The sequence below is a fragment of the Aythya ferina genome (assembly GCF_964211825.1).
Source record: "Aythya ferina genome assembly, chromosome: 16".
NCBI lineage: Eukaryota > Metazoa > Chordata > Aves > Anseriformes > Anatidae > Aythya > Aythya ferina.
Genome location: NC_140315.1, coordinates 9,272,791 through 9,298,652, shown reverse-complemented (window position 1 = coordinate 9,298,652; position 25,862 = coordinate 9,272,791). Strand labels below are relative to the sequence as shown.

General features: G+C 39.4%; 1 protein-coding gene across 5 annotated transcripts in view; it reads left to right on the top strand.

Annotated features, from left to right (window-relative positions):
• The window catches only part of RALGAPB (Ral GTPase activating protein non-catalytic subunit beta), a 65,056-nt gene that overhangs the window by 23,335 nt on the left and 15,859 nt on the right, over window positions 1–25,862 (top strand). For 2 of the 5 annotated variants that reach the window (XM_084538449.1, XM_084538450.1), the window contains exons 10-24: window positions 3,365–3,400; window positions 5,187–5,388; window positions 6,737–6,904; window positions 7,976–8,090; window positions 8,361–8,508; window positions 10,211–10,275; window positions 10,465–10,597; window positions 12,462–12,595; window positions 16,034–16,216; window positions 17,483–17,634; window positions 17,990–18,177; window positions 20,000–20,106; window positions 22,325–22,477; window positions 23,116–23,325; window positions 24,128–24,286. In XM_084538449.1, the coding sequence (XP_084394575.1) occupies window positions 3,365–3,400; window positions 5,187–5,388; window positions 6,737–6,904; window positions 7,976–8,090; window positions 8,361–8,508; window positions 10,211–10,275; window positions 10,465–10,597; window positions 12,462–12,595; window positions 16,034–16,216; window positions 17,483–17,634; window positions 17,990–18,177; window positions 20,000–20,106; window positions 22,325–22,477; window positions 23,116–23,325; window positions 24,128–24,286 (2,153 nt within the window). The remainder of the gene's footprint in view (window positions 1–3,364; window positions 3,401–5,186; window positions 5,389–6,736; window positions 6,905–7,975; window positions 8,091–8,360; window positions 8,509–10,210; window positions 10,276–10,464; window positions 10,598–12,461; window positions 12,596–16,033; window positions 16,217–17,482; window positions 17,635–17,989; window positions 18,178–19,999; window positions 20,107–22,324; window positions 22,478–23,115; window positions 23,326–24,127; window positions 24,287–25,862) is intronic. The other 3 variants (XM_084538451.1, XM_084538453.1, XM_084538452.1) reach the window with 3 other exon arrangements.

The following is a 25,862-nucleotide window of genomic DNA, read 5'->3' as shown; positions in this document are numbered from 1 at the left end:
TTCTGTACTGCTTTTCTAGCAATTTGAAAGACAAAATTGACTGGCAGAATTCAGTTGAGCATTTGCATTGCCCTTTCAACATGCCATGAGTATTGTTACCACTATGTAAAGTATTGTTCGTAGCAATGTTGTGACAGGCCATCAAAAGGAGAGTGATGCTCCCTGGAACTCTGTTGAGAGGCACCAAAGTCTGATTGCCTGATTTAATCTTTTGGAGGTCTGAAAGTCAGCTGCTTAGCCTCTGTCTTAAGCAAGAAAATGTGGCAAGACTTCTTCTAAAGGTCTAGGCTCCTGCAGTTTCTGTTGACTTGAAGTATCAACATCCTTGAAGTCAGGTCTAAGTTGAAATTGGAGTTTGTTTTCTAGGAGTCTAATCTATGAAGCCTGATGCTGCCACGTGATGTCTTCTCGTTGAACTGTGTAAGGCAGAAGGTGCTGTGCTGGACTGATAAAGTGGGCCAAGAGGACTGTGTAGTCTGGTCCCTTTCCATCACAGAAGAGGGGCCCATCAGGTCTTGGTTTTGTGCCCATTCACCTGCTTGTTCTACCTAATACAGGTGTGGCATGAGGAAAGGGCTCGTGCCCTTTCCTTTCCAACTAGCCCACAGGCTAGTTGTCACAATCCCTACACGTAGGGGAGAGGGCTAAAAGAAATCTTGGTACATGATTTCTTTTTGTCTGCATTATCTATTATATTTACAAATGCTTTAACTAATATTTTGTAATTGGGAAGTGTCTGTACTAGCTTTGCTGTGTAATAGTGTCTTCCCCCTGGCCCATATACACACCATATTTCTTAAAGGTCTGGGACTGCAGTTGTGTCAGGTTTCAACAGTTGTAAACCCCTCTAACATTCAGTTTGTTTCAATGCCACACAGTTAAGAATTTCTTCTTTAATGGCTCTCTGCTATGATTTGTTTTCTTGCTGACTGGAGGATTGAGGACTGCCTTGCTGTGTCAGAGGAAGAGGTGAAATACCTTGGTGGAAAAGAGTCTCTTTAGGACCAAGAAGATCCCTCTGCCCTGGCACACCTTTCTGGAACACTGCATTTTCTAGTGTGTTTTTCAGTCCTGAGAAGTGGCATGAATTTTTAATGAAAACCTATATAATGGGTCTAAAGAGATCTTCCTGAGCTATATGGCAGTGCTTAACAAGAAACTCTGTAGGATGAGATGCAGTGTCAATTTCTACTTCAGAATTTAGTCTAGTCTTTTAAGCGATCCCTGCTGATTCACATGGACATACATGTAGCACGTTTTCCTTCTCCCATCTTACAAGAAGTCTTTCTAATGTGCTTTAGGAAATAAAGAACAGTTGATCAAGGCCCATGTGAATGAGTAGACATCTGCCTTGTGCTTTTCTCTTTACCGTGGTGCCTCTTGTCTCTGATTTCTTGAACTCTTTCACCTCCAGAAGAGCAAGAAAAATGTGTCTGAGGTGGGAAAAACGTGCAACTCTTTATAGGTTCTGAGCTGAAAAATACCTGGATGGATGGGAGAGTACCCCATCTTGCTCTAGGTGACCCTGCTCTGAGCCCACCTAGGTGATCTTCAGATGTCCCAACCTCAACTGGTATGTGAATATAACTACCACCCTACTCTTTCTGATTTTCGTTTATTGATGTGGAAAAAAAAAACACCTTGTACTAATCCTGAATCCTGGAAGGATTGTCAGAGGTATTTCACACTTGTGGTTGCAGTGATTTAGTCTTTGTCTCTGGGAAAAGAGAGATTGCAGAATTTTCTCTTCCATGAGTTTAGCTGCACTGTGTAATCTGTGCATGATTGAGTGCCAGTGGAGTTTCGTTATCTGGAAAGCAGTCTTCCTGTTTGCTCTGAGCCTTGTCCTTCCAGATAGTCTTGTGTAGTTATTCGGATTCTGAAGCAAAACAGGGATCTTGCCATCATCAATGCTAATACTCTTGTGCCTCGAGCATCCTGTGTCAGTTCTTAGTTTCTGCGCTGAAATCTTTAATGGTGAAGCTTCATGGCTTTATGTCAGGCAGCTAATAAACATTATTCTGTATTGTGGGAGGAGAGGAAACACTTAGTTCTAAAATGTGCGTTTTCCTTTGAAAGGACTTGGGTCTTGCTTGTATGCAGAATTTGAATGTAGAATTAGATGGCTGTGTGATATTTATTTAAGTACAAGCGTGGCCTGAACAGCTCCCCATGATTAAATGAATAAATTCCTTAAGAAATGCAGCAGGAAGGTTTTATGAAGACATCCCTGAATGTCACAGCTCTGGGGTATGTATACATGTACTGAGTTTAAGGTCATTGACAGGATGTGTGTCAGGACAAGCTAGGTCATCCAATGGAAGCTGCTGATAATTGCTGTCTTCAGCAAATGGTGAGAATTGGGAGAAACTCATTAATCTCGTGTCTGTATTTCAGCAAGTGAATCTTCCATTCGGATGGGCTTGTTCTTAATCCTTGTACCTAAAGAAGTCATGGGTTTGCTAGCCATGTGTTGTAAAGCACCTGGGGGAGTTTTGCTGTGGGTGGTTTCTGGTATCACCTGGGTGCTGTTGGGCATTGAAGGAATCTTGGAGTACAGTTTAAGCCTCATCTCTTTTGTCCCTACTGCTGTTAATATATTGCCTTAAAGACTGCTTAGGGGAGGTCTAGGAGCCAACTGTGATAATCCCTGATTAGGGAAATGCTGAGTGTTTCTGAGAGGCGTGGTGCAGGTCTTGATCTGACCCAGCGTGTTCAAAGCAGCAGCTTCTCCAGGATAGGTGTCTGTTGTGCTTCCTGGCTTCTGGAGTTTTTCCTCTCTCCCATCTGTTTCTGGAGATTGTTTCTGAGATGTTGATCTCTTTAGTGGTGCTCTGCCTTTTAATTCTGCTTTGGAAGGCTGTCTGTTGAGCTGGTGGTCAGGGGAGGCATGCTCATGCTGTTAAGGGTTGTTAGCAGCTTGGCTTATGATGGACGGAGCAGTAATGCTATCAGGAACATGTATTTTGGAAGCTTATAGTTGAGGGGACTCTGTAGGTAAGTAATCTTCCCTTTACGAAACATACCCCAAGTAATACAATCTAGGGAAATGTACTTGAGCTGGGAAGGGTTAATACATCCTTTTAAACAACTGATGTACATTGATATGAACAGATCTAAATCTTCTTAGTATTTTGTAACTTTTTGTTCATTGTTTTGCATGGTACTTTCAAAACCATAGTTTTGGACCTGAATGCCAATTTCCTATGTGTTTAACAAGCTTGCTATTTCATAAAGCTTTTAATCTATTTTTTAAAAAAGCTAAGAGCTTCTTAACTTATATTACAATTTCACCATCTTAAAAGTATTTTATAACTACTGCTGTCCTTTGATTTGTTTCCATTTTATTTCTATTATCTTGCAGCATCTTTTATCCAAATTCTTCTTTCTTATAAATCTTGTAAGTAGGAACCAGTAGCTTTTCCTTAATTGCGGTCATGCTTTTCTTTTTCCATAATCCCATGTTTTATTTGTAAATTCATTCTCATTGTCTCTTGTAGCTTTTGCACTTTTACTTGAAAAAGAAAAGTAACTTTTTGTGTGTGTTTTTGAATGGGGAGGATTGTTGGCAAAAGCAAATTAATCTGCCTGAATCAGTCCCATCTTTTATGTATTTTAGTCTGTGATCATGTCATGAGTTTCAGGACTTTGCACTAACCATGTGTTTTTTATTTTTTTATTTTTGTTTTTGACTTAAAGCTTATTTTACAGACCTAGTGTTTGATTTGTATGCATTGTGCATGTAGTGTTTTTTTCCAACTACAGTATATTGCTGGATAGCTTACTTAGGACAAAAAATGGCTCATGGGAAGATGCATAAAGATTTGTGCTTATTTACTACTTACGCAATGAAAATTTGTAAGGTAACAGCAAGTTAAACCATGAATTTAAAGACAAAAATTACAAGTAGACACTTGTCATTAGAGTTTCTTTTCAAAAACAACAATGGGAAATAAACAAAAATATGATCCATAAATTTAAATTATAAAGTATTCCAAATGTCAAAGTGTCAAAGTCTTTGTTTGCAAGACTGATTGTGAACCTAATAGTCCTCAGTGTCCTAGGCTTGAGATAGAGTAAGCTTTCTGGTACTGGTAGAGTTCTGTTAGCTTGATTTATTAGGAGCACACATTATTTGTTCTGTTTAGTTTTGTAGCTTATAAAATTTCTGAACATCAACATGGTCTTACCTAAGAATTAGAAGGAATGTGCTCTTTCTGCCATTAGTAATCCAACAGTGAATTTTGACTTTTTTTCCTTTTCTTGGGCCATGAGGATGTTATCTTTTTTTTTTTTTGGTTGCCATTCCAGAAGAAATGATGAAGTCAGCAAAATGAGTAGTCTCTTGCATCATATGCATGTGATACTGATGTTTGAAAGGAGTACTGGAAATCTTTGTAAACAAAGCCATGAATTTAATTGGCTTGGGCTGGCAGAGCCATCCTGCAGGAAGAAAGCAAGGAAGAGCATAAAGCAAGCAGAACCAAATCCTGGTTAGGTAACAGTGGTCCCTCAAGACTTGTGCAGCGCACACTGTGGGATAGTCTGTGAGTGCATAGGAGAGGACCTTTGTGGTAGCTCCCTTCTGGAAGTTATCAAACCCCAGGACTCTTGAGAACACAAGGACCATATCAGGAGAGTGGATCTCAGCAAGCTTCTGTTTCTGACATGGATCCTTTAGAATTCTTGTGTGTTTTTTTAAATGTGTTTTATGTTTATGCAACAAAATGGAATCAAAGCAGCTTGATGTTCAGAGCAAAGCAGGAGTTTATTTAGCCAGTTGCAAATTAAGCACTTGTGTGGAAGTGGTAGTAATGGCACCGTCAAAAAGTTTTTTCATATTTTAACAGGGCAAGGAAAGGTGATGCTTCATTTTCTGGAGCTGAGAACTAGATGAAGAAGATCCTTGTCCTCTGGAAACGATAGGGAGTTAATGCTGGGTGCAAGGACACTCCTCCCAACAGAAAGTTGGGATTGGCTTTTGGTCAGCACTTCCCATCGTTAAAAGGAAAAAAAAAAAAAGTTATACCCTCAAATAGCTAATAAACAGAGGCACTGACTTAAATATAGTAAACTAACAGCTTCATGATAACTGCTAAATTTGACTTGATCTTTGTGTCCAGGATCCCATGAGCCTATTATGTATGTTGACAAATACAGTGAAACACTGTTTTTTCTTTTCCCAGCTATAGCAACTCAAGCTAGCGTGGAGTTCCGCCGGAAAGGATCACAAATGTCCACAGATACAGTGGCTTCCAACCCTATGTTCGATGCCAGTGAATTCCCAGACAACTATGAAGCGGGAAGGGCAGAGGCATGCGGGACACTGTGTAGGATATTTTGTAGCAAGAAGACTGGGGAGGAAATATTACCAGCTTACTTATCCCGGTACTGACCTATCTTCCAGTTGCTTTATTGGTGTTCTTTTATGGCACAAAGTAATTTGCAGTGAATAGCATTCAGTTATGGTCTGAATCCTGTGTTGCCAACTCTAAAAGCATGGTTAGCCTGCAGAAGGGGTACGCAGAGATCCCTCTCTTAAGGGAACGTTGGCTCCCTTTTGTTTCCTTGCAGTGCTGGTTTTCACTGGGGCTTTCTTCAAGGTCTAATTGAAGGGAAGTCCTTCAGACTGCCTCCCAGCTGGAGGGAACTTGTCTTTTTGGGACTTCCTTACCTCGTACATTCTTGAGGGTTTTTTAAACTCGCCATTGAATACTGCTATGATGGACAAAAGCATGCAGACATGAAACTTTGCATGCTTTATTAGACCATAAAGGGTCTTGTGTTGTCAAACAACACTGATTTTCTTAAAAATATTTTTACATATAAAAATACACTAATATTCCATTGTTTAAATCAGTTGTGTTTTGAAATAACCTCAATTTTCAATTTTATTTTCAATAAAATAAGGCAATCCTACCTATCATAGTGCTTCTTTTTCCATTTTTTGTTTAAAAAGTGCTGAAACAAATGCTAGAGGCAGAGAATCAACTTTATAAATCATAACTCTTAAGCTGTTCAATTATGTTTGTCATAGATGGTGTCAAAACTTCCTTGCAGACTGAGCCATGTATATATTAGACTGAGTTCATGTATATATTAGATGGTATCTTTCAGTCAGATTCCTCTGTTTTATAATTTATTTTTTTCTCAGAAAAAGTAAAGGGGATGTAAATACTCTTTTTACCAAGAAACTGTAGAGGAACGGCTGGCTAGATAAGTTGGTTCTGCCCCTGTGATTTTTCATTTCAAATAGTTGGTTGATATATTCAGTCTTGCTTTCCAAATGCTGTAATTGCTGATCAGTGTTGTTCTTCCCCTAAGGATTTTGCAGTAATCTTCTGTTAGGAAGTTACAGTCAAGATCTCATTTAGATCCTTACACGGGGAAGCGAGTAGTGGGGGGAGCACGTTCAAGCCCTGGTAGCAATCATCAGTGCTGTATCTGCAGCAGCTCCCATCCCCTGTGTTGCAACAAGTCAGATGTTTCAATAAAGCTGTCCTCTGCTGTTTTTTCATGTGAAACGTGTGATTTGTGTGGCTATTTTTTAAGCTAGCGCAGTATATTCGCCTGTGCTAACATAACTTATGGGAATGTTTATATAAACTTCTCTTAACTCTGATTTTGACACTTAATCTATGTGGATAAGATAAAGTAGTTGCTGCACATTCTTGTTCGTGTAGGATGCTGATATTTTTTTATGCACAAGTAATTCAATCTCATCTTTCTTTGTCAGATTTTACATGCTTTTAATTCAGGGTTTGCAGATAGCAGATTTCGTTTGCCACCCTGTTCTTGCCAGTGTTATTCTCAACTCTCCTCCTCTGTTCTGCTGTGACCTGAAAGGGATTGATGTCGTGGTTCCTTATTTCATTTCGGCTCTTGAAACTATTTTACCTGACAGGTAAATTGCTGTTTCCCTATAGATATTACAAGAAGTATGACGAGGTGTTTATTTTCTGGGGGTTCTGTCATCCCTGAAGGGTTTTCAGTGAGGGAATTCTGTAGCGTGGGCCCCATATTGTGTACATATTTGATAGTGATAACTGCAGCATTTCATAAACTCCTAATCTTTCATTTCATTTAATGCAATTTCAGCTATAACAGTGCTTTTTAAAATTGAAATATTTGAGTTATCTAAATATTCATTATTGGATAGCAGCATCTACAAGAACAGGAAAAAGGAGTGATTTAGCTGAAATAACTTTCAAGCCTGCTTGTTTTTATGTAAAATTTTACAGTATATTCATTACTGGCTGTTACTTTAAGTGAGTTCATTTGGAGAATACACATCATTAAATGGAAAAAAATGATAATTTAGACAGGCTGGTGAAGTTGGCATAGATTCTTAAACCAGAAGATATAACTTTGTTTGTCAGAGCAGTACAGATTTCTGCATGTTTTAGTAAATAACTTAACACACTTAATGCAACTGCGTGTACCTTCTTCACCATACGTTTTATGTATTTATACCAAATTTCATTTTGAAGTTATGCATAAACTATTATTTGTCTTCTGGGCTTAAATCCAAGCCACTGCTTCTTTTAGATGGGTCTTACAGTGGCTACTGAAAGAAGTTGATTTATTTTCAAGCAGATTGTATTTTATACAATATGCACTGGAACATATTCTATGTATCCCTGATAGTGCTGGGTTGGTTTGAGTTGTAGTAAGCAAATAAAGGCTTGTGAATGAGACTTCCAGCTTTGAAAATGCAGTATATGAATAATACTTTCATCTGTTTACTACTTCTGTGTTCAGTAGAAAATACTAAACAAATAAAGGTTCTTGTATGAATAAATTGTTTCATTGCCACTGTTACAAAATAAGAAACCTGAACCAAGAAAGAAACAGCTACATCATGTGCTGCAAATTGTTTAAGGCCAATGGATGTCCGTATATTTAATTTTCACTTAAAATTTGGCTCCAAATTCTTGGGAAAAGCTGATTAATTGTATGATGCTTTGATTTGCAGAGAACTCTCAAAGTTTAAAATCTATGTAAACCCTACAGAGCTAAGAAGAGCTTCAATTAACATCTTGCTGTCTTTGTTGCCTCTCCCTCATCATTTTGGAACCATAAAATCTGAGGTAATAAACTTCGTTTTCTTTTGCATTTTGAGCTTTGTTTTTCTGGTAGTTTTAGAGTGGCATTTGGATGAGTTGTGGTATTCTGTGGTATTTAGTATTCTGATTAGCACCGAAACTCTTAGAGCAATTTTTCTAACAGTAAGACTTTATTACATGTCGACAGTAGTAATGTGTGCTGTAGATGTTGACTTTTCAAACCAATACCATGCTGGTTTGTTTAGCATAAGTATGGAATTGATCTCTACTCAAATAAATGTATTTTTCCTTCAGGTAGTCCTGGAAGGGAAGTATAGCAATGATGATAGCTCAACGTACGATAAGCCAGTAACCTTTCTCTCCTTGAAGCTGAGGCTTGTGAATATACTTATAGGAGCTTTGCAAACTGAAACAGATCCCAACAACACTCAAATGATACTAGGTAAATTCAATGTCTTTTATTTATTAATTCAGTTATGAAAGTGTCTTTCTTAATCTCTCCTGGAATAATTAAATATTAGTAATTATTTATGAGAGAATTTATTATGGGAGAATAATTTGGAAAAATGTTTTGTAGCCAGTGCTGGTGAAGGGCTGAGGAAATGTATGGCTTCATAGTGGTCCTCTAAGGAAGACTCATCAGCACACTGGCAGTTGTCTCGGCTCAGGGACTGCAGGGTGATGTTCTGTTATATCTTACCCATGTGTTCCTGTACCCCTCTGGTGCCTGCATCCAGTTGGGCAGATCCTCTGCCTAGGATGGTTTCACCATTACCTGGCTGAGACACCTTAATGAACTGTTTACCCTGTTCTCCTGTTAAACTCTGGTTTCCATATGTGAAGTTATGTCCTACTGGCTTTGGTTGGAGAGGATTCGTGAATCTCCAGGTTAGCAAGAGGTTCTTGCATGTGCCACCACCTTCTAAACAAAGAAGGTGTTTATTTCCAGCTGCTCCTTAAATACTTGTCAATGACTCATGTCTCTTCATATAGCAACTGAGTTTTCCTAAACATTCATTGTTAGATTGGGGGAAAATAATGTAGTTACAGGCTGTTTGCACTACTTGACATAAGACATCCAGAATGCATCAGCAATTTTAACTGTCTAACACTTGTGTGTAGTTATTTCTCCCAGGATGGATTTTTCTGTCTACCTGCTGGCTAATTTGAATGCAGTGTGGTTGGTTACACCTGTACTGAGAGCTTCAGCTTCTTCAGTACGTTATTTTGGGCATCAGTGGGAAAACAAACAAAAAAGCACAGAAACGGGATCCTGGGGATCACTTCTATGCAGAGAGTTTGGGTATATTCTGCCTCAGACTTCCTGATGTAGGAAGTTGGTTTTATGTTTTAGCCAAATCAGAATGAAAGTGATATTTAATTTGATAATCTGTGGTTTTGGAGAACATTGATGTGAATATTGGTCTAGATTTTGGGCAGAAACATCTCTATAAAAATAGCTCTGCTACAGTGGATTGGGGATTCTCGATCAGTGTGAGAATGATCACAGCCCCTTTTGTTGATGTATTAAGGATTGTTGAATGGACCAGACCTCATCTGCCTTACTTTCCAATAGGTTGCTGTCTATACTATCAGTCCAATAAAACTTGAAACTATTATTTTAGTTTGCCAGTTACCAGCTGCCTTTTGGCTCCTAATGGCCAAATTGAGGAAGGGAGGCTCTTTGTGCAGGGCACAGAGATTAGCTCAGGCCAGTACTGTATAACCCTTGAGATGGCTTTGGACTACACAGTGCACTTTAGCTGTCTCAGTTATTTGAACACTACTGTTATTTTACTAACAGAATCAATAAATCTCTTTATCTTGAGTTTTTAAATGATCACAGTCTGATGGGAGACAGGGAAAGGTTACAACCCTTCTGTGAAACAAAAATCCTTCTGAACTGAGGAATTTAAGACACCTATGTTGAAAGCATTTTTAAAATAGCTGAAAACATTCTTTATCTCAGCTCTCGTCTGTATCAAATTGCTAAGCACGAAGCAAATACTTGTGCTTTATAGAACTCTTACAAAAATTCTCTATAAAACAGGATTGTGTTCTAGACCTTCAGTGCTTCTCTAAATTTTAGCCATGACTGTTCTATTATGATCTTTAGTAGTTACCTTCTTTCATCTAATCTTCAGGTGCAATGTTAAATATTGTTCAAGATTCAGCTCTGTTAGAAGCCATTGGCTGTCAGATGGAAACGGTAAGATTTTTGTTTGTTTATGAAGTCACTGCTTCAGAAAGAATGTGGTTCATTTTATGTGCTGTTTTAAGACGTTCAGTTAGCTCCCTGAGGTCTGATCATATTTCTGCCGTGTATTTGGAGTATCCTGCTGTATAGAGAATTCTACTCAAAAAATGTCATCGCTTAAAACTGACTTTCAATTTGCAGAATGGTGGTGAAAATAACCTCTTCAAAAGCCACAGTCGTACTAACAGTGGCATTAGCACTGCAAGTGGAGGCAGTACAGAGCCTACAACACCAGACAGCGAACGACCAGCACAAGCCCTTTTAAGGGATTATGGTAAGGATAACCCTTTTGAAAAAAAATGTGTCATTATATCCCAAGTCAATTTTTTCCCTTTTGTAGTTCTGGCTAATGCATTAATATGCATGGGTGTTTTGAACCCAAGGTGGGTAGCTCCTTTGTTTGTTACTGATTTGATCTCCTATGTGCCCATACGTGGTGCTCATGTTCATCTGTGCTGGTTGGTTTTTATGTGTTAGTTGGTTTTTAATACTACTAAGGGACTCTGCAATTAACATGTTCAAAGTAATAACATAAATTATGGAAAAAGTGTTTGCAAACTGTTTTACTATGTCATATGTTTTCAAGATGTTTAGTTTTCATGAATAGTAATGGAACACGTTGGGTATAAATTAATTGCTTTATTCATTTTGGTAGCATTCCAACTGCTTACCTGAGCTTTGTAGCACCTTTGTTTTAAAAGACCATGTGGGGAACCCCTGTTTTTATAGAGCAAGTAAGCAGAATGCTTGCAATGTGTAATTATAACAAACATTTTTCAATTAATATTAGTTTGTTATGTCTTGTACTGTGCATTTTTAATTTGTAATAAAATAAATGTTCTTCTAAACCTTTCTGTGGTAAGCTAGCTGAATGTGGAGATTCTGGAATTTTGTTTGCTCCTTTGGTCTTTAGCAATGTAATTGATGTTAGCCAAGTGAATGGGAGAACAGACCATTTTGTAGGCTAGGTAAAAAACTGTTCTCACCAGATGAATTTTTTCCTCTAGTTTTCAAAATAAGAAGAAGGAGATTAATGGGAAAGATTTTAGTATATACACATGGAAATGTTAGATACAGTGATTCACATAAGCACGTTAGCGCTTTCTCAAAAGGATTTTTCTAAAATGATTGAAGTGCTAGTTTTTACCACACCAGTTGGAATCTCTCAATGTAAAATATCCATTTATAAGGTTAAAAAAAAAAATCTTGTAGTTGAATTATTGGCTCTTTAAACCATGATATAACTTAAAGTATTTTTGTAATATTTTGACCCTGAACTTGTTGGCATTATTGATTTATTTTACTGTTTTTTAAAAAAATCCTGTGCACAGTAGGTAAGGTTGTAATAAATTTATGAAACAAATTTCTACATTTCTGCTGTATGTTTGAAGGAAAAATCAAAAACTGATGGTCTATATTTACTGGTGAACTGCAGCTAACATTTTAATCCCCTACTAGGGTGACAGAACATCGTTTCTGAAATTAATTTGACTAATTCAGTCTTAATGAACAATTGAGCCTAAAAATATTTTGTAATTTTAATTTTGAGCTAGAGGATCAGGAAAATTAAAAGTCTAGAACCAAATGTATCTTTTTTCCAGGATGGCTTCTTTCGTTATTTACACTTAAATACCTGATGCAACTTCTGATAAAATTAAGTACAGAGAGAATAGCTAACTTCTGACTTAGTTATCTGAAGCTACACGTTCTCTATTACTTTATTACTAGTGCCTACATGTGTAAGTACTGATGTCTAATGTGTATGATTAATGCTGAAGTTCTTCTGAGTCTGCAAGACATCAGAGCAATTTAAGTACAATAGCGAACAATATCAAAACCTGAAGCTAGCCATTCTGTTGTTGAAATGTGACGGAGTGCTGTGATTGTCCAAAATGTCTACAAAAGAATCAAAAACAATAATGAGGCGAGATGCTAGTCTGAATGCATTCGTATAATACGCTGGTGTTGTATAGAGGGAGTTAGCCTGGGCAAGAGAGACCAAATTTCTAGTTTGTGGGTTGTGTATAATTGTGTGTGTATTGTGGCTGCTTTGGCTTGTGCCCGTGCTTTGCTTTATTGTTACTAATGCTTAGTTATTTTCCCTCCCTATGCTGTGTGGTATTGGGGTTATATCCTAGCTCTTAATACAGATACAGCTGCAGGACTACTGATACGCAGCATTCACCTGGTAACCCAAAGACTCAACTCGCAGTGGAGGCAGGACATGAGCATCTCACTGGCTGCGCTGGAACTTCTCTCTGGATTGGCAAAGGTGAGAGATGAAGTTTTGGTTGCTCCAGCCTCTTCTCGGAAGGGTGATTACTGTCCTGTTCAGATGAAAGTCATGCCACCAGGCAGAAGTCTGCATCTGAGTTCGTCAGCAAGTGTTTATTTGGACTTAAACAGTCCTCCTCTTGTAGGATTGCTTCATCTTACCCTAAGGCACAAGTTCACTTCACAAGTGAAGTGAACCCAGTAAATGCCTCTTGGCTGAAAGCAAAGCTCAGGGTGGCTGGTTCAGATGCATGTTGCTCTACCGTGTGGTTCTGGCTGATTTTGTTGAGCTAGCTGGATGATTCCTAATCATTCTCATGGATCCACATGTCGATCTTTTTACTTTTTGCTTTGTTTTGGTTGTGGTTTTATTTCTTTCTTTTTACGTTGCTGGGGAAGCATCTGACATACTAGGTTGAACAGCTGAGAAAACGTGCCACTAAGTTTCCAGTGGGCAGTGTATGGGCTTGGGCCATTAGTTTTCAACGCTACTGTGAACCATTTATCATAGCTTGCTTGGCTGGATGTTCAGTCTGTCCATTCACTGTGTAATCAGTCTTAGAAACAAGAGTTTCTATTGTAGTTAGTCCAGGATGGAAATACATCAGGGCATTAAATAATTTGACTGCCATCTTTGTAAATGATTTGTTTTCTAAACTTTTGTTGGAAATAATTTGAACTTAGAAAATGATAATGTATTTCTGATGTGAAAATGTCACCTTCTCAATAGCTTTATCTACACACAGTTCCTCAGTTGAAACTGGCTGTGCTGTTTTTCTTCACCACTTCGCAGCTGAACTACTCATTTGATTTTGGCACCCTCAGCTGCAGTCTGTGTTACTAAACTCTGAGGAGACTCACCTAGCCAATAATGGGACTAACTAACAAATTAGTAAATAGTCAATAACTAAAACTATTAGGTTGAGGGATCTTTTTTGGATAAAAGTAAAATGCCTTTTTCTGCCTGAGGGCTATTGTTCGTGATGTTTAAGCAATACTTTAGTGTATTTACAGCAGCCACAATGGAGTGGTGTGACAGTTCAGCATTCCCTGACATGTTCCCCTGGGGCCTCGACAGATCTCTCTGAATATGCATGTTATAGGCCTTTTTTAAAGCCTGGAGTCAGCACTGAGCCATGCTGGGCTGCATGCTTCTTTTACTAGTGCAATGGCATGAGCTAAAGGATACCTTTGAAAGTATTCTGCAATGAGTTCAAATATGATTATGGGGTGTTACAGAGCACAGGATGGAATAAGGAGTTCCTGTGTCTTGTGTGATTAAGCCAGGCTATCTTTACGCTCCCTCCCCCCCCCCCCCCCCCCCCCCCCCATTTACAATGAGATACGAATGTGAAAGCACATATTTACAAATGCTTACCCAGGTTAATATTAAACATTGTAATCTGTGTATAATTCTCATGCAACTAAAATAATTCTGGGATATATGGGATAGTCTTCTTTCTCTTAGTAATGAATCAGGTGGAAAGAGACCACCTCTTACTGCATAGCTTCAGAGTGGAGAACTGATTCTGCTTGTGCCTTTGGAAGCTACGATTCCCAACGTCCTTCTAAGGTTAAGGGCTGCCCTACCCTTTATCTTTTCAGTACCACCTTATTACCTTATTCGTAAATTGGAAAATCTTGTTTCCTACAGAAGTACTGGTTCACCAACATGCTTTTCATATACTAATATTAAAGGTACTTTTTGCCATACGTCTTATGCTCCTGAAGGAAATAATGCCTACAGCTCCAAAGTATCGTCCATCCCCTGGTTGAGTACGGATGTCTGGCTTCCTTGTTGTCAGCAGCAAGACCACCCAGCTTCCTACTTTGATATTGAGACTGTCTCTTAAATAATAAATAAGGCTTTACATGGCATCGTCAAATGCTACAGAGTAGGAAAATCCAGGTTTAACTAGCCGCTCCTGTGTCAATGCACAGGTTGGGAAGAAAAGAGATACACTTATTGCTTAATTTTATAATGCTGATCCCTGTACCTCAGTTTGCAAAGCTCTTCGCTAACCCTTCTGGTCCGGACTTTAGTTCTCTGAAGCCTTGCTGAGCTGGGAGAGAAGCTGAAGATTTTTTCTGCATTTTTTTCTGGTTAATCTGCTCGTCTGAGTGTAGTTTTTCTTTCACTTTTTCCCTGATGAGTATTACTGTGCTGACAAAATATGCCTAGTGGAAAGTCATACAAACAGAAAGAAGCCCTGTGGAAGGGAGACTTGGGAGTCAGTGGGTTTTCAGAGATGAGTGGGTTGCTATAGCTGAAAAGAGGTACCTGCCGAAAATAAGTTTCAAATACTAATTGTTTCAGCTTGCAGTTAATTTCTTATCAAACCGTATTGGTGCCATTTTTGCTCTTGAAGACAAAGCCGTGAAATGTGGTGGCACCTTAATGCAGCATTTATTTTAGTTTCAGTATCATAGAATCACAGATGGTTTAGATTGAAAGGGACCCCAAAGGTCACCCAGTTCCAACTCCCCTGCCATGGGCAGGGACAGCTCCCAGGCTGCCCAAAGCCCCATCCCGCCTGGCCTTGAACACCTCCAGGGATGGGGCATCCACAGCTTCTCTGGGCAACCTGTGCCAGTGCCTCACCACCCTCTGAGTAAAGAATTTCTTCCTTACATCTAAGGATATCTTCCTTATACCCTCTTTTAGTTTAAAGCCATTACCCTTGTCCTATCCCTACACCTCCTGACAAAGAGTCCCTCCCCAGCTTTCCTGCAGCCCCTTTAGGTCCTGGCAGGCTGTTGTGAGGTCTCCCCGGAGCCTTCTCTTCTCCAGGCTGAACAGCCCCACCTCCCTCAGCCTGTCTTCGTAGGAGAGGTGCTCCAGCCCCTTGATCATCTTTGTGGCCCTCCTCTGGACTCACACTGATATTTCCGTGTCCGTGTACTGGGGGCCCCAGAGCTGAACGCGGGCTCCAGGTGAGGTCTCAGAGCAGAGGGGGAGAATCCCTTCTCCTCACACTGCTGGCCACGCTGCTTCTGCTGCAGCTCACGTTGAGCTTCCCACCAACCAATGCCCCCAGGTCCCTCTCCTCAGAGCTGCTCTCACTCCATTCTCTGCCCAGCCTGTATTGGTGCTTGGGATTGCCCTGACCTAGGTGCAGGACCTTACACTTGTTGAACCTCATGAGGTTTGCACAGGCCCACCTCTCAAGGCTTTCCAGGTCCCTCTGGATGGCATCCCTTCCCTCCAGCGTGTCAACCGCACCACACAGCTTGGTTTCATCAGCACACGTGCTGAGGGTGCACTTGATTTCACTGTTCTTGTCACCAAAAAAGATGTTAAATAGTGCCAGTCCCAGTACTGACCCCTGAGGAACAGGGGTTGTATTTTGAAATGCTTTTAAAAACTATTTCTTCTCTAAAGGATTTTGTGGAGAAATCCTCACCTGACGGTCCTCTCCTGCTTGCTTTTGTACAGGTGAAAGTGACTGTTGACTCCTCTGATCAAAAGAGAGCTATTAGTTCAGTATGCAGCTATATAGTCTACCAGTGCAGCCGGCCAGCCCCACTCCACTCCCGTGACCTTCACTCTGTGATAGTTGCAGCTTTCCAGTGCCTCTGTGTCTGGCTTACTGAGCATCCTGACATGCTGGACGAGAAGGTAAGACTCTCTAGTGTACATATTGTGAGCACACCCAGTTGTTACACGTTTCAACCCCAACCTATCTATTCTTTGTACTTTAAAACAACATGCTTTTGTAGTTTTCAAAAATACACCAAGAATTTCAAAACCAGCCTATTTGAAAAATAGATTTCAATTTTGACTTCTGCTCTTTATTTACTGAGAATATTTTTACTTTTACAAATAGCTTTCATATTTATAAGAAAGCATCTTGACCTTTCTTATTGCTTTGTGAAATTGAAGAAAAAAAAGTGAAATGTAAATAAGTAAGTACATAGAAAATTAAAGAAAATTAAATGTTTTTATAATCATAGTTTCACCAAGCAATTATCTAGAAACTAAGCAAGGCATGGCTCAATCCAAGGTGGAATTTCCTTGGGAAGTTTGAAGAGAACAGGCAATGAAAGATACATGTTTCTGATCACTTCCCATCATACAGTTCAATTCATTTTTTTACAAATACTATTTTCATTGTTGATCTGCTTACAGAGAAAGCTCAGTAATCTTTCTGTAATTATATATAAACATATATATGAAAATGTATATTTAAGAAAAAAAACAGAAAAATTGGGAACTCTCAAGCAGGGTTTTCCATAAAGATGCTTTCTGCATGTACTTTGTGATATTGGCACAGTAGTAGGTGACCAGGGAAGGATGATTTGCCATGGCTGCACAGGTTTATGCAGCCACATCGCGGTTTTTTATGTTGTAAGGGAGTCCACTTGTTTTTCTTCTTTTGACTATCACTGGTTATCAGGATGGTGTTATACTATGTGCAGTACATACTGGAAATCTGGTGGCTCATTCCTGAGCCATGATAGTCCAAATGGAACCTCTCTCTGTGTTTGCCAAGCGTAAGGATCAGACTGTCCAAGGTGCCTCACCTGATACCTACTTTGAATTTCACATGTTGGTTTAACTAGCCAATACTGTAAACTCTTTCTGTAATTCTTCATAGATGGTCTTTGCTTCTCAACCCTGATTTATTTTGGTTTGTCTAAAGACTTTCACCTTCCTTCTCACTTGTTTTTCTACATTGTGAATTCAAGGAACAACACCGACCAAGGTGTGGAACCCTGCCTGGTCTCTGGTGGTAAAAGCTGACCACTTATGTTTCATTCTTAGCCAGTTATTTATTCTTGAGAAAGCTTTCCTTTTTATTCCTTCCCTTAAGTCATGAGACTGGAACTTGTAGCAATCCAAATAGAGTGTTTCTGTTTTAAGACAGGTTCTCTTATGTTTTAGGATTGCTTAAAAGAGGTACTGGAGATTGTGGAGCTGGGCATTTCAGGAAGTAAATCCAAAAGCAGTGAACAAGAGGTCAAGTATAAAGGAGATAAGGAGCCAAACCCTGCATCCATGAGAGTGAAGGATGCTGCTGAAGCTACATTAACATGGTATGTAATCTGTCAAATGATGTTTGTTGTTCAGCATTGCCTTGTCAGAGAATGTGCTAATTAGGGGTTCCTACCTGGTGAGGTCTCTGATGTAGTGAGAGCATCTGAAAAGTCACCCAGAAGTTCCATCTAGTTTGCTTTTTGGGCAGGGTTGTTCTGTGCTCTGCCTTTGCTGTCTTCCTCTTCCCATTACAGGTGTCCAACACCTGCAGATAATTGGTTTGCCCTGGTAACTCTAACTGTAAGGGTAACTGATACATCAAGATATAAATGAAGAATATGAGTGAAAGTCCATGCTTGGGTGGAACGGTAAATTTTAATCTCTCATAACTTCTAACTTTTTTCTCGTTTGCAGTATTATGCAGTTACTTGGAGCATTTCCTTCTCCCAGTGGCCCTGCTTCCCCTTGCAGCTTAGTGAATGAAACCACGTTAATTAAATATTCTCGTCTACCTACCATAAACAAACATAGCTTCCGTTACTTTGTTTTGGATAATAGTGTCATCCTTGCAATGTTGGAACAGCCTCTGGGGAATGAACAGAGTAAGTTCAACACTTCTTCTTCCCTTGTTCCTCTAGTTAAAACTCCTCTGCATGCAGCTGTAAAACAAAGGTGCTTCATCAAGTACCTCTCACATTTCAGGGGCTTACCTGTTCTGTGGATGTGTTGTTGAGCAGAATGTTGCTCTGGAATAACTTTAGTGTCAGTGATAGTCAAACATACAATCGCACCCAAATTGTTCGTGCAATTTTTTATCCAGATACTTGCAGGTGACTGCCATCTAAATGATAGCTGATGAATCCATGTTATAAAAGAACAAAAAACATTAAGAGTATAGGAGGTTTGATGGGGATTGGTCCTCAGCAAGTAGTTCATGTGAGACTTTCATGCTTTGCACAGTTGCTTTTGCTTACTCTAGGTCTCTTGTTACTAAATGTTTCTGTGGGTGCTTTCAGCACAATTCTAGTTGCTAAGGAGCCATTATAGCTTTCTAGTATGCCATTCTGTTCTATCGATGATACCTACTGTAAAGGAGATCTATTGAGAGAAGAGTATTGGCTTTCACAGCTGAATTTTTCTTTGACTTGTTTTAGCATTGTATGCTTTGACCAAGGAGAGCTTGCATTAAAAAAATCTGGTGGTATTGACGTGATGCTTTGAACTGAACAATTAATCTCCTTAAGTCCCTCTTATGAATCTTCATGTATCAAGGCATCACCTAAAAGAGTAGACGAAACTCCTCTTTTGTACTAGCTCCACTTAAGACTAATGTTTGTTGGATGTGTTAACCTGACACAGATGTGTTTTCCTCATCTATGGACAGGATTGAGTCTAGATACTAGTCTTGAAAATAGATTGCACTGAACTAACATCGTGAGCTCAGATTGTGGCCACTGATAGTAAGAGGAGAAACTGTTAGTTTGAGTTGTGGTCCAGAATGCTCCAACCTCATTAAGAATCACTAAACAGATCTTGCTGCTCATCCTGGGAGCCATTGCCATATGTTCACTCTCAGTCTGTATTTGAGCAAATGTGCTCCTGACAGGAACAGCTTAGAACATGCCAGAACAGCTGAGCAAATCCCATCCTTGTTCTGCCTGTACTAAATGCATCACCGAGGAATCCCGTAAAGCTGTTATAATCTGAAATTAAATTAACCTTACTTGTTGTGCAGAACTTGCTTACAAATCCCCTTCGAAATACAAGATTAATTGCAGTAATGTGTAAGTATGTCAAATCACTTTTGAGGCAGACCACTGCAGTGGATTATTGTGGGGAGCTGGTTTGGTTTATGTGTGCTTGTGTAAATGTGCTGTACCCTGTATGTTCTGGTATGCTGCCCATGAAATACCAGGGAAGAAATACATGTCTAGTACTTACCTGGTGGTGTCAATTTATGGTTTAAATGCACAAAAGATAGCTTTTAATTTTATTTTAAAATGTATTTATATCTGTAGAAGTATACCTCTATACGTATACTATACTATAGTGATTCGTCTGCTAAGGTAGCAAACTTCAGTGGCCTTTACATCTTGAAGAGAGACTGAAATCCCTACAGTGTTAGAACCGCAATAATGCAAATTAAAAGGCACCGTAGGAGAACTGAAGTCTAACCTGCAGTCTAACCTCCTCTTCTCTGAACAGGGTCAGTTCTCTGAAAAGGGTCAGCATTGAATTTGCACAGAGGAGGATTATGCTCAGTGTTTTCTACTCACTAGAAATTGTCTTTAGGGTCAGGAAGGGAGTTTTCCTTGAAAACAAAATCTCTGTAATCATGACTGTGTTTCTTTATGGTTAAATTATTGCTCAATGAAGTATTTGTATTTTATGATGTATTATTCTTTTAACCCATGTGTTTTACAGATGACTCTTTCCCTTCTGTCACGGTTTTGATCCGTGGGACATCTGGAAGATTTGCATGGGCCCAGCAACTCTGTCTTTTACCAAGAGGAGCTAAAGCAAATCAAAAGGTCTCTATCAAAGCCCATAAAGAAATCTTTAACTGCTGATGTTCAGCAGAAATTCCACTAATGTGAGACAGCCCCGCAGAACTGGTGATTATACATTAAGGCTGAGCCATGGGGCCTTTAGCTGTAGGTAATGTTGACACATCTCTGGTGACTCTTTACAACTTGTGGTTAATAATAAAAACAGGCTGTGAAAGCACTGTTGCTGTCTAGGTTTGTTTAAGGGAGTGGGAGGGGGATCTCTCCGTATTTCTTGTTTTTTGAAAGCATCTTCGGAGGTGATGGGGCAATGTACAGTATGCTTAGTTGTGTAGGCATGAGTGTTGGTGCTGATTTTAGGATGTCAGGCAAAGCCCTTGCAGCAGAAGAAACAAAGTCTGGAGATGCAGTATGAGATGCTGCAGAGAGAACAGCTATTAACTGCAAAGCCCAGTGTTGCAAAGATGGCAGTAAAATTACAGTGGAAAAAATCTAGACAGATTCTGGACTCTAGACTGGACTCTAGACAGACTCTAGATGAACTCTGGACTCGAGATGGAATGCTTCTGGACAGGAATAGTAAAGGAGAAATAGCCCAATCTCATTTTAAAGTAGACTCTCTTACTGCAGTTGCCTAGTGGAGTATATCCTTCAGTTGCCAAAATTTCTTTCTGTTTGTAAACATCTCCAAATCTTGAAAGTCTTCATATGACCCTCAGTAAAATACAGGAAATAATAATGTAGCTGAAATGTGGGCCTGTCAGTCTCAGCTGTCATGTTAACATTTAGATGTCTCTGGTCTCTGCAGAGCAGCCTTTGGGAAGACCCTTCACTTGATGCCTTTGGAGCTATGCTGTCAATTAAGCTGAAGCATTTTACTAAATAGTGTCAGTGCAAGTGTGTTGCCTCAGTCACCAAAGGACAAGTCACATCTTGGCTGGAGACCTTCCTACCAGTTTGAAGGGAACTGTTCTAACCTAAAGGCATTACATAACTTTAAGTGTTGCCTTTTCCAAGTGTACTGGGTTGTAAATAAATTTAAAAGCAGCCCTCAAAGTATAAAGGTCCTGCTTTTGCTTGGATCTTACGCACCTGCAAACCTGTGACTAGACCTTCTGCTGCTTTCAGTAGTAGCTTCAGTTTTTGAATTACATGGTGTAACATAATAGAATAGCAATGTCAAAATTGCATTACAATAGATAATGCAAGTCTTCTTGATACTTTAGCAGGGAATCTCACTCCTGACCCACAGCGTTGCTGCTGTTCACTTCCAGGACTTCTCAGCTTGACTTGTTGACATCATCATAGTCAGTAAGGTTAAAGTAGAGAATTCTGAAAAAGCTGTTAAAATTGCATCAGGGTCAATGGTTTTGGTTGGAGGGGGCCTTAAAGACCATCTAGTTCCAACCCCCAGCTGCCATGGGCAGGGATGAAACCCACTAGATCAGATTGCTTGGGGCATCGTCCAATTTGGCCTTGAACACCTCCAGGGATGGGGCATCCACAACCTCTCTGGGCAACCTGTTCTAGTGCCCCACCACTCTGAGTGGAGAATTACCTCCTAACGTATAAATGTCCCCTCTTAGTTTAAAGCCATTACCCATTTTCCTGACGTGATCTGCCTGAGTAAAAAGTCTCTCTCCATCTTTTTTATAAGTCCTTTAAGTACTGAAAAGCTGCAATGAGGTCTCCCTGGAGCCTTCTCTTCTTCAGGCTGAACAGCCCCAGCTCTCTCAGCCTTTCTCCATAGGAGAGGTGCTCCATCCCCTTGATCATCTTTGCATCCCTCCTCTGGACCTGCTCTAACAGGCCCTTGTCCTTCTTGTGCTGGGGACCCCAGACCTGGATGCAGTACTCCAAGTGGGGCCTCACCAGGGCAGAGCAGAGGGGCACAATCACCTCCCTCGATCTGCTGTTCATTCCTCTGTTGATGCAGAGGATTGTTTGCCGTTTTATTAGGATCTGAAAGTACTTAGAGGTAAGCAAGTATAATAGGTACCGTGATTGCAATTGCAATCACCACATAAAGCAAAACAGTGTCTTTTTTCTTTTTTTAAATTTACAGTGACATTTTTAGTACAAGTCTATTCTAAAATTATTAGTGAATGCTTTTTAATGATACCTCTCATATATGAATTAGTAAACTTGTGGTGGGAGGGTACATTTCCCATTATAATATGTTGTATAATGATGCAATGCCCTGAGTGAAACTATCCCCTGCTCCCATTTTTTTTTTTGACAGACTTTTGTACCAGAACCTCGACCAGCTCCTAAAAATGATGTTGGATTAAAATACAGTGTCAAGCACCGCCCATTTCCTGAGGAAGTGGACAAGATCCCATTTGTGAAAGCAGACTTGAGCATTCCTGATTTACATGAAATTGTGAATGAGGAAGTAAGTAACTTTTAATCTTTGACTTCATTTTGCTCTTGTTTTATGTTTGTTCATGAATCACACATTAACATCTTACTGTAAATGGTATAATTCTTCAGCTTGACTAATTCATATTAATGGGGTAATAAACTGCGAACAAATGATTCTGTGCATTCCCCCAGGAAGATGGCAGTGTCTTGAATGTGTTCTTAAGGAGCATTGCTCAACACATTTTATTCCAGTTTCTAATATCCTGGTATTGCTAGGAAGAAATGATTTGCATTTTGTTGCATCTTCTGGGGAAATGTAAATAGCATTTTTGAAAGGACACCAACACCCTTGTGTGTGGGGTGTGTGTAAAAATAAAAGTATTTTAAAGCTTCACAATGCCAAATTCACTTTAGTTTTTGTTCATTTAAAAGGGAGAGGCTGTTGCTGATAACTGGGTCCATAATTTGCAACAGCTTTCCCATGCAAACAGGGTGTTGAGATGTTTACCTTGTAACCTTGCGCAAGGTCTTGTTGATAGTACTTTAGTACACATCCTGCTGGTGGAGTTGCAGCTGCTCTTGCACGTGACTTACAGATTTGCTAAATGATGGAGCTGTTGTGTTTGAGAGATCATAGTAGAGTCAACTCAACACTTCATGTCTGTGCAGCTTGAAGAGCGACATGAGAAGCTGAGAAATGGCATGGCCCAGCAGATTATTTTTGAGACTTCAATAGATCAGAAAAGTGAAGAGGAGTGGCGTAAGAAGAGCTTTCCTGATCCGATTACAGAGTGTAAGCCCCCGCCAGCAGCCCAGGAGTTCCAGACAGCACGCCTGTTCCTCTCTCACTTCGGGTTTCTGTCTCTAGAGGCATTGAAGGTGACCTGATACTTCTTAATGTTATACTAATGGCATAAGTATCCATATGGTTTAGCAAATGAGAAAAACTAAAGTTTTGTTAGTGGAAGACCTTTTTTGCAATACCATCTGCTGTTGTGCTGTAGTCTACTTGGATAAGGTGATGAACTTCAGTCTTCCAGGATTAAGAACAGGGTTGTGAAAGGCCACACGTCAAGCTGAACATACTCTGAATAGGTGGCTCTTATCTGTATTTGTGCAGTAGGTACATAAACTATCACATTCACCTGGTTATATTTGACGCTATTTCTCCGGCTTGAGTTAGGGCTACTTTGTAAGCATTTCAAAAATATAACTCCCTTAGAATTTGTTACAGATTATTGTGTTGAAATGGTTTAACAACATGTAAACACTTTAGAGTACACGTAGATTGTAGAGTTTATTCTTTCTGAAGTTAAAGTAACAGTGGTTTATAGAGACAATCCACATCCTTAAATTGAAATTCTGCCTCTTTCCTGTGGATTTTCCCTTTTATTTGTTGTGTTTTCTTCCAGAATACTGTCAACACTTATAGGCGATCTTGCACAAATATAAAAGTGCTTGGTATTTTATATATTGTTGATATGAGGTATTAATACAAAACTAGATACAATGTGATTGTACATAGCCATGTAGTATTTTGAAAGTCTCTGCTGCATTTGTTGTGGAAGGGAGTGTTCTTTTTTGAGCAAAATGTTATTTTTCTTAACGGATCATTATGAAAGCCATAAAGAACTTACCTGATCTGAAAGATTTTTTGAAGCTGTTGAACTCTGTTGAATAGGAGCCTGCTAACAGTCGTCTACCTCCTCACCTGATTGCGCTTGACCCTGCTCTTCCTGGGTTTTTCGATGACCTTGGCTACTTGGATTTACTACCATGTCGTCCTTTTGATACTGTTTTTGTTTTCTACATGAAGGCAGGCCAGAAAACAAGCCAGGAGGTAAGTCTGGAGTGATTAGTCTTTTGTCTTGTTTCTGGTAATCTTCATTTGAGTAAAGCATCACTGCTAGTGACTGGAGCAGAGTACTGAAAACAGTGATTCTGAGCTTTGTGTTTATTTACTATGTGAGCTGTAACAAATGACTGCATACCTTTTCATCTATAGGTTGAAGTACATTATTATCTACATCTAGGATTTCTGTGAGGTCTCGATAAAACATTTTGTATGTATATTAATGAAAATATATTATTTGTAGAGTTCAAAGATTCATACCAGAAATGTGTTTCAGATTTGTTGGCTCAGTTTGTAGGGAAGTTCTGCAGTTTGTTGCAATTTGTTCTAGCTGTGTGCGATAGCCAGGTATTTTGGTTTGATTCTAATGCTCAATATATGTCAAAGAAATGAAAACTTCTTACAAAAAAAAAAAAATACTGCTTTGTAAATCTCTGTATTATACTATTTACATTCAGATAAGATTAGTTTAATCAGGTTAATTTGTGCAAGTCTCAATTGTGATTTCTCTAGACTGTGACCTAGAAACTCACTACATTAAGAAGGCTTATGGGCTTGTTAGAAATATTTTTGTGGTACTTTCTCCTCATTTCTATTAGTAATTGTTATACTAAAGAGTAAAAGCATAGCTTCAAAAACAATTAACATGTGGTTTCCTCATGTACTGTGAATATACAATTGACAGAAACATGGTAGCACCTTCCACATCTGAGTGTAATATACCACCAATCCTTGAGGCCAGTGTCATGCTGTTTGTGAGTTTTCAGGTCAAGGTTCTGAGTAGCAAGTAAACTGTCTCCAAAGTTAGCTAACAAGATACACAGGATTTAATATCTACCAGCCTTCCAGAAATGTTATGCTCTTGCTGAGCTAGCAGAATGCTTTTTTCCTCTGATGTTTACATGTAATTATGGATTTTAGACAGGTAAGATTTATTTACAGAAATTACTTAGTCCAACAGAACTTGCTGGGCTTTGGATATCCAATTAGCAGTCAGTACTTAGGAGTTCTGCCATGCCAATTTAAGAAAATCTTTATATCTGAGAGTTTTTTAGGCACATTTAGACAGACATGATAAAGATGGCATTCCCACTTCAGATCCTGGGACATCTTGGAATGATTTCTAAGCCTTCTTGGTCGTGCAAAGTCACAGTTGAGTTAATAAGATGCTCATCTCTACAGCACTGAGCTGAGTGAGAAAACTGATGCTGTTTCTGTGTTTGAAAAGAAACAAAACAGAAATAAGTCAAAAGTCAAGAGCGGAGGAGATCAAAGCCAAGTAACAATGCTTCTTTGAGCAGAAATGCCTGCACAGTTCTACTCAGCCATCCATGTGCATGTTCCCATCAGTGTGTGTGTTCATGCTTCTCTACCTCGGGAACTAATTCTGTTCTGCAAGGTGATTCCTACTCCTTTGACAAGGACTGGTGTCAGCTCTATTTTTATCTGATGCTGCACAACCCAGAGTAGTGTTGTCTAACCTGAGTGTTCCTACATTAGCCCCACACTTTCTCTTGTGGTGATACGCATTTACAGTTTAGAGGGGTCTCACCAAATTTATTTA